Genomic DNA, 15,410 nt, shown 5'->3' with positions numbered 1-15,410 from the left:
AGATAGATAGATAGATAGATAGATAGATAGATAGATAGATAGATAGATAGATAGATAGATAGATAGATAGATAGATACTTTATTGATCCCCAGGGGAAATTCAAGATTTTTTTTATATGCAACAGGCTCATTCTGAAGTTTCAGCTCTCTGCAAGCAGCAATGAAGTTTGTTTTGGTTGACATTGTCAAAATAAGCCATCTAAATATGTATACGTCAAATACAAGCCATGTGTTTCTAAACTCAGTCAGCCAGTTATTCTTTGAGGTGAATATGGGAGAAAGGGACCTCTGGCAGACAAAGAGCACCGTAGGACTCTGTAACTTTTTCCTCAAGGAAATTCTGGCTTTTTTACTGCTAACAATGAGACTGAGAGCCCATTAAAAAACAGCCAACCTCGTTCATTAGACAGTAATCCATGGGGAGAGAGGAGGAGCCCAAAGGGTCCGTCCAGTAATGGGACAGTTCCTGCTCCTCTGCAGCATGTCACATGAAGAGGAATGGGGTCAGGAACCAGGCTAGCCTGCCTCTGACCATCAAAACAACAGACCATTATGATTTGAAATATTTGCTATGTCTCTAAATTCAGAGTGCTCAAATGGGCCAAGACAGCAAAGTTATTTACCATTCCTCACATGACACTCTCTAGCTTTCTACACTTTCCACTTGTACTATCAAACAGGCCAAGATGAGGGTATGGAATATATTTCACTACTCTCCTTTAAAGAAAGACAGGGGAAAAAGAATGAATCACACAATGTTTTTTTCATGTCACTATTCTGGAGGACAGCATTGACACAATAAAGCACTCTGCTGAGGCTCAAACAGCGCAGATGTCAAGATACCACTATGTCCACCTTGTGAATGGTTATACCATGAATATACCATGGATCCGAATCACAAGTTATGTAAGAAGCTACAGCCATTACGGCTAATGTAAACAGCACGTCAAATAAATCATTGCCACCCCTTGCAAAGAATGTCTTTGCTAAAAGAGGTCAGTAGCAAGCACTGGATTTCACTGAAAATAATCCCTTTGGTTTTCTGGTTTGATTTCGGACGCACATCATTCCTTAAAATGCTTCAGGAGGGCTTTGTTCAGATTTAAGACAAACCCTCAGCGACCCGTAATTGCTGCTGTTCGACCACGTAATCTCCAGCGCCTCTGACTCAGCACATCTGTAATTGCATGTTTGCGTTGGTGTGTGTCGTTACACGTCTGGAAGGAAAACGCAGCACTCTGGGTGCACTGGCAGCTCTGGTTCGGTGCTCATGTGATTTCACACTCCCAGCACTTGGCATCTCTGCAGGGACTGAGCTCCTGGCTGAGATGGGGCTGGGGAGAAGAGAGAGGAGAGGAGGAGGAGGAGGAGGAGGAAGAGTAGGAGGAGACAGGAGAGAGGACTGAACCCCAGATGCTTCATATTACCCGGCTTCCTGTTTCACCATGGAAATTACCACCAGTCTGTGGCAGATCTGATGAAGCTCAGCGGTGAAGGGGGATGAAGCAGGCAGGGTTCCCCGTGTCATGACCCAAGTAATGAGGGCCAAATCATTTAAGGAGAACACTGCAGCGTTCACTAGACTTTTTTCTACAATGGGCTAATTGCTAATTACCACATGTTTGTGTTTTTAAGCCTTGTGATCTGAGCTCCTGCTATTTCTGCTCTGAGGTTACATGGAACATTCTGGATTTTAGATTCTGGATCTGGATTGAAATTCTTGACTGCAATCTTTAGAATATGGTTTTTAAAAGTGGAGGCAGGGAGGGCATTTAACTGCTCTCGGGTTTGGCACTGGGGTCTTTAGTCTCCTTGTGGTGAACCACATTTATCAAATACCACTCACAGAAAAGGGATGTGAGGGTTTTCCAACTCAGTTGATCATGTTTATGCTATAGGTTTACTGAGGCATGTGAAGAATTCAGATGATTATAGTTTTGACAAAAGTTTTGACAAAACCACTGACATATTGCTCACATGAGCATTCTGTATGAAGTGAATTCATATGCAAACTGGGAGAAGGTGGGATCTGCGCCAGTTTAGGCCCAGAGACATGCAGCGCTAGCTGCCATCTGGAAGGAGATCTCCCTTCAAACGAGCGCTGCAGAGAGATTTTCCACTCCACAGGTGGCTACAGGAATGAGACTCTTGCTTGTCCAATAAACTCTACTATATATTTTCTCCCATTTTCTGCCTGTAATCTGTACAGTTGTTTCCATAAAAGCGAAGTTAAGAGATTTGCTAATCCAATCAGTTTATCTTGCACTGCCGAGACATTCATGTAAACAGTTCACTCTAGATTTATTTCTCCTCAGAGTTCAGTAACAAAAGGAAATCATCAACACTAGTCTTAAATCAGATCAGATATTAAGAAAAGGAACAAAACCTACAGATGTTAATTGCTCTATTATCTTTGCATTACTGGCATAGTAAAACATTCTACATAATCAAAATGTGATATTGAGATGCATGAGACTTCTGAGATGGATCTTAGAAGATCAGGGGAATCTTTGCAGTGGTGTCATTCCAAAGGTTATGGCTGAAGCCTTGAAATAGGCTAAAGCTTTGGGAAGCGACAGTTGAAGATGAAGTTACGGTTCTGGCCTCTGTGAGTGAAGCTTCTCTCATGCTGGATGCATAGCCTGGACAGAGACTACTGCAGATTCTGCCATCAACACACTTTATAAGACTTCTATTGACAGTTCCATTAATAAACTACCTATAGCACCATAAGCTTGCATGGACTGAGAGTCTCATGATCATATCAATTAATGAAAACAAGGCATTCGACATCTATCGCCTTGTAGTACTCATAGGCGTTTTTGCTGTTACTCTCACAATGAGTTTCAATGGTGGGGTTTTACAGTTAGTTTTAAAAGGCTAATTCTACATCATCTAAGCACTGATAAGCTCTTAAAATTAGATGGTATTTTGAACCCATCATCCTTCCACTAGACTGAACTTGTACGTCTTAATTCATGTAAATTTGCTCTTGGCAAATTCATACACAAACTTGACACCGTTGTTCAACCATGTGAATAGCATCGAACTTGAGAAACCAACTGTGTCACAGGCATGAATATGCATGACCACTAACAGCTGCCCCATTGAATTGATTATAAATGGGGGTGAATTGAATAGCTAACTCCTGCATTGTGTGGCTATGTATGAACACGGAAGGAGTGGTGTGTTCACAGCGTAGCCTCAAGAGATTCACAGTTGGCAATGTGCATGTTGGTTGCATTTGCCTGTGGGTGAACTTTACATTTGATTCAAAAGGGGTACCAGAATGCTGAAGGCAAATTCTCCAGCAGTAAAAAACAGACTTTGACCTTTCACCCATCTGACAGGTTTTTGAAATGAACAATGTCAAATGAATGAGAAAGGAATGGCCACTGCCATGTGCTGTGTAACACTGTTCAGATGATCACCCTACAGACAACATCTTCTGAGGTGGTAGTGTGAATGGAAACATCTGTGTGAGTATCTCCTGATCCCTCACCCTTTGCCCTGTACCCACACGAGTGTGTGTGAGACCACAGCCCAGCCGAGCTGGAGAGCACAAAGAGTGTCAGACCGCGCAGGACTCTAGCCCAGTGAGTTTCCCATGACCACAGGTTCACACAGCTCCAGCTGCAGAGCGACCTCTCTTTGAGCTGACGCATCAGCAGCTCTTTTGTTCTGGCGCCGATACTGCCAACCTCTCACCCCTGACCCCCAGAGTTTAGTCTGCCTGCTCCGTCTGTCTATACGTCCAGCCCTGTGATCAGCAGCAGTCTGGCGCAACAGAGCCTCACTCCCTCCTCCAGCCTGCTGAGAGCTCTTCACAGGCTCCGCAGACAAAAGAGAAGTGACAATTCATCCTCAGCACCATGACAACACAAGGGCTAACTACTAATGCCAATCCTCAATGTGCACTGACATCTATATGGTGAGGATGCAGCATGGTGATTCATAGTAATGATTCAACCTGAACTTGGCTTTCTGTACACACTGAGGCAGATAAAGAAAACATGTATGTATTAAATACCATTTCATTACAGTGCCATTTAATGTGGGATCAGCAGGGAACACCTTAAGTGACTTAATACTAAAGATAAATAAACCTGAGAATATTATGCTGGAATCCAGCACTAATACTGATCAAATGTTGAATCTGATCTTGTAGCCTCAGTTTATGATTGACATGTATGGAATGTTAAATGTGTGATGTAAATGTATGAAGTACTTTAGGATGGTATGGAAAATACAACACATACTGCTTTCTATGGTCATGCTCACGGATAAGCTTTTCTGCCCATCACGGAACAGTCAGTTTCGAGCTGTGTCCTAAAATTAGCTCCATTTTTGGTTTTGACAGTGATCACAGTAATGTGTCCTGAAGCCATGCTAGTTCCAATTAGATACACTTCCATCTCATCCTGAATTATGGACTAAATTATAATGCAGGGGCTACCAAAAATGGCAAATGACTGAAGAGATGCATTAATCAGTGTATCTCTGACCATAATATGGGTTGTGGATTTGATTTTCCAAACACCATACATATGAATAATAAACTTCAAACTAGTTTTTAAAAGCCAAAAATGTAGTCCATTTCAGGGTTGAAGCAAATGGTTCCTGCTTGAGAGTAAACTGATTCAGTTAATGAATTGGTGGAGGGAAACTCTGAATCACTCTCTGGCTTGCACTTGCGGGAGAACCATGATTCATGCATGGGGTGGTTTAACAAAACTAGCAGAATTGGCACTCAACATGCACTTATGTGTGTCATGTCAGACTTATGTTGCTCTAACCCGTATGAGATTCTGTTTCAGCCGAGGCTCTTCAGTCAGTTTATTTACTAACTATTCATTTTCACTGACTACAGGTCAGTAGTTACAATGCTTTATAAGACCTTACAGTGGTTTGGAGAGCTCTCAGCAGAATTCTCAAGTGTGAGTAAATGAAGTTGTTTTAGCCAAATGGAGCATCCGAGATCTTAGCTTGCCTTGAGGTGGTTTCTGTCTATTATTCTGTCTGTTGGAGTGCCATAGACATTCCAGCAGTTGTGGATGTGTTATATTATTTGTCTGTTGAGAACCCAACAGGCTGAACATAGCTGACTAACAACTGTTCAGGGTGGCTTCCAGCACAACACATGGCCAGCCCTATACATACAGCATATACACACTGCGTAGCTGTATAGAATGGCAACAGATGGACTTCACTAAACAATTTCTCAGAGTGCTGTAAGCTGGGATATGGATGATTCACGTGTTCCGTTTGTTTCTGCAGTCCAGTATATTGAGGACGGTTTTCCCACAATCTGTCCTTTAAATGGCCAACACAGAAGGATTAAGCAATTACATACACCATACTCCTGAGAGTGATGGGAAATTTTGCCTTTTTGTTTAACTGCGGTGTCTCCATTCCCAAGAAGCCCAAGCTGCACTCTCCCCCGACACACTGGCTATTGGGTTTCCTGCAGCTGTCGCTCCATCCATAGAGAACCTCAACTATTCCACAAATTCTCATCTGTTGGTCTCTTTTGCTGTTATGCCTATTATACTGTCATTCACGTGTGCACAGTTGATCGTATAAAGAGAGGATAGTGTAAGTGGGAATTATCATCAAACAAGAGCCAGAACTCCATCCCATCAGGGAAAACCTGCACAGCACTGTGACCAACATGGTCAATGCCGTTGGAAAACAAATTCCACAGTCACATGCGTTTGAATCACCATGACCTGAGTGAAGATGAATCATGAACACACCATGCACAATTCCCAAGACAGGCGCAAACTGCTGAAAGATGTTCACCACATATTAAGAAAGGCATTTTAAGTGGCTATGTAAAATGATGCAGCTGGAAGATCTTTGATATGTTACAGGTGTTGAATTTAAACAAATTATTAATTTGGTTTGAGGTCTCAAATAATGTGATTAAGTTGCTTCCTGAAAGTTTGTGCATGCTATGTAGATGACTGGTCCTCCAAGTTTGTATCTCCATTTATACCTGAAGACAAGAAATGTGCAAGTTGTTAACATACAACTAATGCTTCTGTTATTTTTTTATCTCCAACATCCCCATAAACTTCCAAGTGAATGAGTTTGGATTGATGTACAGTAGTGGGACTGTTTATGCAGTCAGTACTCTTGCAGTGTCTCTCTGGGGAGGCGCAAATGCTTCTGTGTTCTGTCTCAGCAGAAGTAGTGGCAACAGCAGCTCCAGATGAACTGGGCACAAAGAGCTATCTGTGAAGTGGTGAATGTGCTTCACAGGCAAGTTGCCAAGAGCTGCATCCTACTGATGCCTTTTAAAGCAACTTTAAGCCTACGCTCTCACATCGCAGAGGCGGCCTAATCACAATAGCACACATTTACACACACACACACACACACACACACAGAGAGAGAGAGAAAGAGAGAGAGAGAGAGAGAGCCCATACACACATACATCTCCACTCCCTCCTTAAACACTATATAGTCATTGTTGAATCACTCGCAGTATAGAATAGCTTCAGAGGGGCATTTCAGCCCAATCTGAGTGTAGAAATCAGTTTAGAGCGAAGCAAATTGGGGATGCGGGCTAATGAGCGATACTCTACACAGGGTCACAGAAATCACATTAACAGCCAAGAACTGCTTTCAACCTGGCCAACAGAAACAGCAGGAGGGCTCATACTGATACAAGCACTGGCGGCGGCCTGTTCAAGGCTACATTCCATAAGAAATAAGGATGAGCTCTCCTTGAACTTCAGCACAGAAAAAAACTCATATCTACAGAAAGCCTCAACTGACATCAAAAACATTCATATTTATTGTGTTTTTGTTTTTAATTAGCCACCTCCAGCATATTTACACTTGGAAGCCAGGGCCTGTTACCTGAGCATCCAAAAGCAGACATGACTGCACCACTGATGTGCATGCTTTAAGGAGGAATAGAAACTAAATGGAGGTCAAAGCCTCAAACCAAAATGGAGAAAGGCATCTTGGTGTTTCCTTCACTGAGGTGACGTGACGTGATCCCACCCCCACCTCCCAGCTGACAAGCACTAATCCTCTGGACAAGATCCTGGGCTGGGCCATGGGGTGCGGCTCCTGCTTTACAGCGCACGGTCATGTCATCCCCCAGCGCTGACATGGTCCACAGTCCTGCCATTTCCATCTGAGCGTCAAACACGCCTACAGCCACTCACCCAACCCGTGGCCTTGAGGAATAAAGCAAGTTCATGAACTACATCAGATGTCAACATTTACATTTACAAGATGACAATGGACATACTGTATGACCTGTTAAATGCCATAGCCCGGTTAAGTAGAAATAATAAGGTCAATCTGGAAAAACAGATTGATTTTTCTCATCGATAAGGCCTCTCTACAATTCACTCAGAATGAGTGTTAAGCAGTAAGTGGAGTTTCGGTGTCATGGAAAATGTGTGCTGCTCAGACTTGTGTAATTTGATTTGGTCAGAAACAGAGCATGGGCTTCTGCTTAGTGCGGACGCAAATATGTGTGGACTGCCCTGTTCCATCTGCACGTAAAATCCATTATTTCACTCCCGCGGAAACACATCCTCTGCAAAACAAAACACGCAAATGTGGTACTCATAAACTCATGTTCAGAGGTGATGTTATGAATCTGTCTCATCTATGTTTTGTAATGTAATTGCTCCAACTCAAGAAAACCATAACCAAAGCCTTCACAGTCTGTGTTGTGTTACTTAAATTCAACAACTTAATCAATGTGACACGCTTTCAACACCATACAGCCCAAGATTGATAACTTGATTACTTGGCTGAAAGATGTATTTTGATCTACTTCCATGGCGACCAACTATTTTTCCATTAAAAATTAATGATCAGTGCACTCATGCCACATTCACACCCAGTCCACATTTCCATCCTCACATCATCACCATGCCATCATCAGGCAGTGTAACAATCTCCTAACGAGGACGACCTCCAAAAATGCAGGCGGTGAAACAACCCCACCACCACCACCACCACCACCACCACCACCCCTACCGGCCCCCGTCTGCTAACCCCCAATCTGGCCTCCCCAGCCTGGGCCTCTCAATGGCCCTTTTAATGAAAGTGAGGGGAATTGGCCATGCTTGAGCAAGCACTCCCACTAAGGAACTATTCCTATCATTTCATGTCACAATTAACAATGTCTCTCTTTGTCAGCACAGCACTTATTGAGCCACAAATGAATATGGCCATTTTTCCAGAGCCCTAATGGAGGTGGCGGGCCACTGGGGCAAGAGAATGGAGAATAGGTGTGAAAGAGAGCAAGAGAAAAAAAAGGGAAAGTGGAGGTAGCAGAGGAGCAGACTGTGCAGGAGGTGAAGTGGACTGGATGAGTGAGAGTGTGAAAGAGGTACTCACAGAAGCACAAGAGGAACTAGAAAAGGGTAAAGAGCTGAGGGGGTGAGCTCCAATAGGCTCCCTCATTTCCATCACATCTCCAAAAGGTCTTGTCTGCAGTTTAATTGCTGACGGGGTCCATTCAGATCTTGTGCCAAACGGAAACAGAATGGGAGTAGGGACAGCCTGATTATAAATCAAATACCCAATTAACACAAACGTGGCTTTGTTGGTTGAAGAAATTGAATTCATACATTCAGAGATTTTCTCTGAAGTCTCTTAGCCTAGGACTAGGCTTGATCCATGTACCAGCATCATAACTGGTACTTAAAATGGCAAAGCAGTGGGTAACATGACAAGCCATAAAGCAAAATCAAACTAAACTGTACAGAGTGACATCACCATTGATCACCAAGATGTATTGGATTGTTGACATCCCTGCCTCTGACACACAACATTTCAGTAGTCCCAGTAGAGGCCTCTAACTCAAGAACCCCAGGAAGTGAAAACCCCAAAGCAGTCACATCCTCTGAGTTTCAGCTGACCGTTGCTCATTGCCCAACAGCTGTGTTCTCCAACAAATGACCTTTGCCTGTGTGACCCACACACAGTTGCAGAGGAACCATTATCACATGTCATGTGTTGCTGTTGCTATTGCAAACAGTTCATCAAGGTTCCAATGTCCGCCACATCCACACTGTTTCCTCTCAAGGTCTCTTTCTACATTGAAGGCCAAAAGGCCTCCAGTGACCCTCAGCACACTGTCAAAACAAATGCCCTACATTAAGAGTTTATCCATATCTGTGACTGATTGTGATCAGAGAACAAATTAATTATTTAAACAATAAGCTTGTCAAAGACAAATGTTAGTCTACCACAATAAACAATATCCTAACATCTGGTTAGATACGCTCAAAAACCATGAGAAAAACATTTTACACAAAGTTATTGTCGAGGCTAAATCTAAACAATCTAAATTGACTATGACTCATATAAGATTATCAAATCACAAAAATAATTCTCAGTTAATTTAAACTTCTGTTTTCCTGAATCAAATAATTCATAATGTCTCCAGATGAAAAATGATTTCCATGGATCAGTCAGTGCTATAAACAATGCTGAACATTTTTTTAATGGTTGGAATAAACCATTCCTGGAGTCAGAGATGAACAAAACTTTCCAGCAGCAGCTGAATGCACTGAAAACCCTGTTGAAAACTGACTGTAAACATAAAAGGTATTTTGAGAGGAAGAGTTCCAGAGTTTCCATCAGGAAAAACAATTTCTCTCTCCTTGGTTATCAAGGTCTGGGTTTAAGAGAACATAGCAAAACTATTCACAGTCCTATCCATAATTCGCAGAATTTGATTATTCTAACTCTCATAGTCACAAGACAGCCCTAACTCCTGCTACAATATGATTCAATTGTGTCATTGAGAGATAAATTGATAGGCTTGTAATTGTTTCAGCTTAGCCTTCAAGAACTTCAGAGTATTTTTAGAAGAAGTAAGCATTAAGGCTATTCATTAATCACAGACCTTCCTAAATCAACAACTTTGCTTGACACAATTTTGTAAATAGCATGGGTTGTATAGATGGGGTCTATAGTTCATCATCACAAAGCACATCTCCGTACATTTACACTGTGGGAAAATGGGAGTTGATGAGTGAGCAGGAGAACCCTCTGATGCTATCTGAGCAGGCAGGCCTCCAAAGCTGAACCTGTGCCTGATACTTCAAAAACACCAGTGCTCTGCAGGCTGATGGGTGTTTAGCGTCAAACTCTAGTTGTGATGGCTGGAGGTGTAGCTGCATGGAGCTAGGCCATTCCCATGTGGGCCAAATGAACAAATCAATCCCCACCACAGCCAAAGACAATTCGTACTTCTTTATTAGACATTTCTGAACAAGAGCACCAGTTTGCATGCGGCAGGCAGTCACAAATTGCTGCGAGGCATCCTGTCTAAACTTGGATCCACTGCCCCATGACACACACAAAACAATCCTGCAGTAATTTGAAACAGAATGCTGAGACACTATTTCCCATTAAACATGAAAGGGGGACATAAACCACATCTGCTTAGAAATGCTTGCCTTGGCTATCAGTTTAATCCTGAAACTACTCAGCAATACACGAGAACAGCATATTATCACTCAAGTTTCTCACTTGGAAACTTGCTCGCTTGCAGTGCAAGACACAAGTTGCCAAAAGATCAACAAGAATTTAAATTCAAGTCAAAATGAAATGGTCGCTGGTAGGAATTCTTTAATGGACTATTTGCATGTCTTTGAGTGTGAACAATAGACAATGGTCAATAGCATTTCAGCTCTGCATCTTTAAAGATGCGTGTCCACTGGCAACAACTCATGTTTTTTTTTTCCAGACTCTTCCCAACTTGCCATTGACTGAACTCACTTCTACATTAACAACGACTGACGAACTGCGCAAAGAAGTGAGGGCTAAATTAAGAGTACAAAGCCAGCACTGTGGGGGCCTTCAGAAGATCAATGAATGCTCGCACACATGCTCACACTGACAGTATTCTAGTCCTCTGTCAGCTGCAACCACCCATTTACACGGTCCCCACCAAAGCCAAGACATATGCTTCAGTTAAATCCACAAAAAGACAGTCCCCAGACTGTGACAGGATATAAAAGATAGCACAATATTAAGAAAAACACAGTTGAGTTCATATGTGAATATCTTCAATGAGGGGTTTGTATTCAACCTATATAGTTCAAGGGACAGGAACGAGTATCTACTCAGGGGTCTGGTGGAGGAGACAGCAGAGAGGTTCCCAACATGTGTACCCTGGTCCATCCCATCTGGCAAACAGGCTCAAAGTGCCTCAAAGCCCATAAGTCTGCTGGGAGCATTTAAGAAGTGATGAACATCCGTGGCATCAGCCCCTTGTTGCTCACATAGCGCCCTGAGGGTGGGGTACAGATAGGCAACACTTACATGGGCTGTGCCTCACAGTGCTCAGAGCTTCACAACAGGATCAGGCAGGCAACACTGTGGCATTTCTAACCTTCACTTTAACATCCAGCACCAGCACCCAGCTCAAGTTAAAAGGCAGTTATATTGAAGGCAGAATATTGTCAAACAAATTTCACTATATCAGAACATCAGAGACTACCCACTGTCATCAAAGATTTACCTACAAACACCTCAATTACCTGTAAACACCTCAATGCAAATGTCTTTGAATAATAAACGGTTTTATGTAAGAACATCGTTGTGAGAAAGATCTAGAAAGATTGGTCTGAGTGACATGCAGGGTAACTAAGCTTATTATAACACAGAGACACTAGCTATATCGACCTGAAATAGCCCCGACAGAACTTTGTCTGAGACAAAAGCGCGACTCAACAATAGCAATGGAAGACTGGAACCCTACAAACTGACCCCCGTACCAGTGAGCAAACCAACAGTATTGCCGTCTGACAGTAGGTAAATCCTTTTAGACTTAACTCTAATCGCGTTGTCTGAGTTACTCCATGCCTACCCGAAGCAAAACCAGGTCAGATAAAAATAAACTTTCTATAAAAGTTGTACACCGTTTCATAGTTTTCACATTAAAGCTGTCAATCTTGTCAATATTTACTTAGACGCTACTAAAGCAACTCTACGACGAACAGCACTATTGTAGCTGACAGTGAAACAATTTCGAACAGCAGTTCAGAAAAGTACCATTACCAGCGACACTTACCCATTGTTCTTCTCTCCCAAACTTCCCGAGGTTGGAGAATGTGTACAAGTTCAGCTTATGGGGATGTTGCGTCCAGGGATGCACAGCAAACGCTAAACTAGACCACTGAGTCGCTGCGCCTTGTCCCGTTTGGAGATGGGGTGGGTGACGTCACCACCAGGGATTACTGCTGGTAGGATGGGGCGCATTTGGCCCCTCGTTCCGTATTCAAGCAGAGGAAGCAAAAAGTTTGATAGGCATTCAGCACAATATACTTTGTACCGCAAACACTTATCCTGCAAGAAATAAAACTTCCGGTGGAGATAACAAGTGACCACGGAGGGTGATGTTGAGCAACAAAGCTGAGGAAAACGTTTTTGTCTTATTCTGGGGCTGTTAGAAACGATAGCCTAGCTGTTATAACCTACCTCAATATTATTTTTGAGGGTCTCAACGTTTGTTTAGTTTTCTCTATATTATGAAGTGGATTTCTACTCACAAAAAACGTAAAATGAGGTTTATGGCATCTCTTCAAACATAGCCTATAGTAGAAGACAGTTGATATTAAAAAGCCTAGAATAAATTCCCACCCATGTAGTATGATTCATCGTGGGAGATTTTGTTTTGCCTTACACAGAATGATTTTAGATTCTGCCAGCAATGTTTGTGTCACACTGTTTATACCCCAAAAGTGGAGGTGAACTCCCACCATATCTGAATTCCACCCACGTAGGGCTGTGGGGCCGGGATAAAGGGCCAACAACACCCTGCTCCAGACAGACAGAGACTGTGGATGGATTATGTCATGCTTTTAGATGTACTAGCTAGAGACTTGTTTTAATGAATATATTGCTGAATATGAGGTAATGTTCTGTTTCTGAACCATGAATGCATGAGGTGATGTTTTGTTTCAGAACCAAAATATAATTTTTCTGAACCCTGTTGAGAAACTAAAACCAGAACAGAAACACTGTCATGGTCTCATAATCTCAACTGTCATAATTGTCTTATTAGGCACTAGGAAATGTTATACCACATCTGGTTTAAAGACAAAAAATGTCTGATTCACTTGAGACTGATCTGACTCAAGACTGATCAGACTGATCTGACTTTTGTCACTTGGACAGTGAAATCTAACTGTGGAGATCATCTTTCCACATGTAACTGCTTTCATGAAACTTTCACTTCCTCCAGAACGATGTAAGGAAAGTTATGGTTTTACTCTGAATCCCAGAGAAAAGTAAGACGGTTATAATTAGAGGCTGCTCGGAGCGAGGTGCTGAGAAGCCTGCTTTATGTGAGGGGAATGCTTGAGTAGGCCCAGGACGTATCCATGGAGATGTGGACAGCTCATTTTAATTAGACCCACTCAGAGACTTCAACAAGTAGCCAAGTCCCAGAGAAAATCAAACATGTTACTTATATGGACTTCTGCATGATGAATGCCGCTGTAATCTAGGTTGAAGACGTTGTTGTGTCACTTTATGTGAAAAGACTGCTGATATTATTGTAACAAACACAAATTAGTAGTATAACACTGTAAAGTAGGATGTGTTGACAATCAATAGTGTTGTAAGAGCAACCTTGCTTGTAAAAGCATTTGTCCTGTTGTTGTGGTTGTTAGTCAGGACCCCCATAAACTGGAACAGTATAGCTTCTGGAACAGACAGATCACTGAAAAAAGCCATCTTGTGAAGATCACCAGTCAATTCAAAAATAAAATATGTACAAGAAGAAAAGCTGTATAGAAGACAAATGCATGAATTGGAAAAAGGTTCAGTACATGCTTGGTTTAACCCAAACGAAGGCCAGTTTAATTGGCATGCTGATCCCATACTCCAAATGAAAGAAGTCAGCTAAGACCAAGTTGCCATTGTGGCAGGAGTTTTCTCCTCTGAATAGGTGGTCTGCAGTGTGTGGAGTGGCTACAAGCAAGCCGTGGCTGGAGCAGAGAGTTATGCTGTTTAAATATGGTTACTGACATACAATCTGAAAGACTGAAACAGTGGTTGTGCATTTGGTAGCATGTGGCGTGCAGAACAACAGCTGACCTACTGTTGTTATACTGAGTTGTTCTGCTTTCAGCTCTGTATTGATAAATGGTGACGGGGGGAGGTCACACATCAATTTCCAGTTTGAATGAAATGTGCAGATACTAGACATAAGCGTAGCGGTATGAGTAGACTTACAGACCAGCCAAAGGGATGTCACAGTTGGTGGAGACCCACTGGCACCACTAGCTAGGTTTTCTCAGGCACAGAAATCTGGTCTGTTATAGCCAACACATATTGTGAAATAAAACATATTTTATTTTTTAAAACAATGTTTTTATGTTTAAAAAGGAACATCTTTTCCATTGGAAGGTTTTCTCCTCATTGGAAGGACACTCCTCATGGACACCCAGTTGTAAAGGCACATTCACATAGCCAAAACAACAGACATTGTGGCTCCACATGTATGGGTGGACCTTGGTTACATGCCTCTGCTGGCAGCGTGACCTTAGTGCTGATTTACATCAGAGTGCCCTTTCTAGAGATGTGGCTCCTCATTATCACCCAGACCTCTTCATCACCTCCACACTGACACATTCAGCTGATGACTCCTCTTGCCTTTTCAACTGTGGATCATGGAACACTCATTATTACCAAGATAAATAGCAAAGTTCACTGATATCATGGACAGTAGGTCTACAATCTCCCCGTTTTTATGAAAATCACCCATTTCATGTCCGGATATTATAGGAATAGAGAATGCAGATAAAGGACATACATGGATTGGTCATTTTAGAGTGTAGCGTTGTACATGCAGCATGAGAGGAGCGTCACTATGAAACAGTGGAAAGAAAACTTTGACCTAGTTTTGAAGTCAACATTATGAGGGAGACTCGCAAGCATAAACATCTGTTATATAATTTTAGATCCTATGGAAAGGCAGAATTTCCACCATAGTTTTACTACTTACAGTTTGTGCAAGTCTAGAGAATATATACTGCATCCACTCATAAAAATAACATGCATCCAAAGATAGAAACACTATGGAAATAAATGTTTTTGTCTATTCAGCATCTGGAGCAATGTAAAATGTTGTGTCTCTGGTGGAAGATACCAATCGGATACGCAGGATTGTTTACATTGCTTACAAATATATTTTGAACAAGATAACATATTGTGGCGCATGACATTACATCAGCCCTATATACACCGATCTTTGAGCCCAAATCATTCTGTCCCCTAACTCTGAAGAGAAGTGTCTGCTATGACATCGCTGCTTCTCTGTGCCTCAGCCTTTGGTCCCCTGTAAAGTGAAGAATGTGTGAAGCTGTGTGTTTAAACAGTGTAAAAGAAAAATGTGGATGAATCTGTCCTGT

At 42.2% G+C, this 15,410-nt stretch overlaps 1 protein-coding gene across 1 annotated transcript in view; it reads right to left on the bottom strand.

Annotated features, from left to right (window-relative positions):
• gpm6bb (glycoprotein M6Bb) overlaps window positions 1-12,655 on the bottom strand; it is a 31,131-nt gene extending 18,476 nt beyond the window's left edge. Inside the window, exon 1 of the mRNA XM_048239301.1 lies at window positions 12,065-12,655. Within this exon, the coding sequence (XP_048095258.1) occupies window positions 12,065-12,068 (4 nt within the window). The 5' untranslated portion in view covers window positions 12,069-12,655. The remainder of the gene's footprint in view (window positions 1-12,064) is intronic.
• Between the last annotated feature and the right edge of the window lie 2,755 nt (window positions 12,656-15,410).

This window comes from Alosa alosa, chromosome 3, assembly GCF_017589495.1.
Source record: "Alosa alosa isolate M-15738 ecotype Scorff River chromosome 3, AALO_Geno_1.1, whole genome shotgun sequence".
Lineage (NCBI taxonomy): Eukaryota > Metazoa > Chordata > Actinopteri > Clupeiformes > Clupeidae > Alosa > Alosa alosa.
This window is presented reverse-complemented; position numbering and strand designations above follow the sequence as displayed.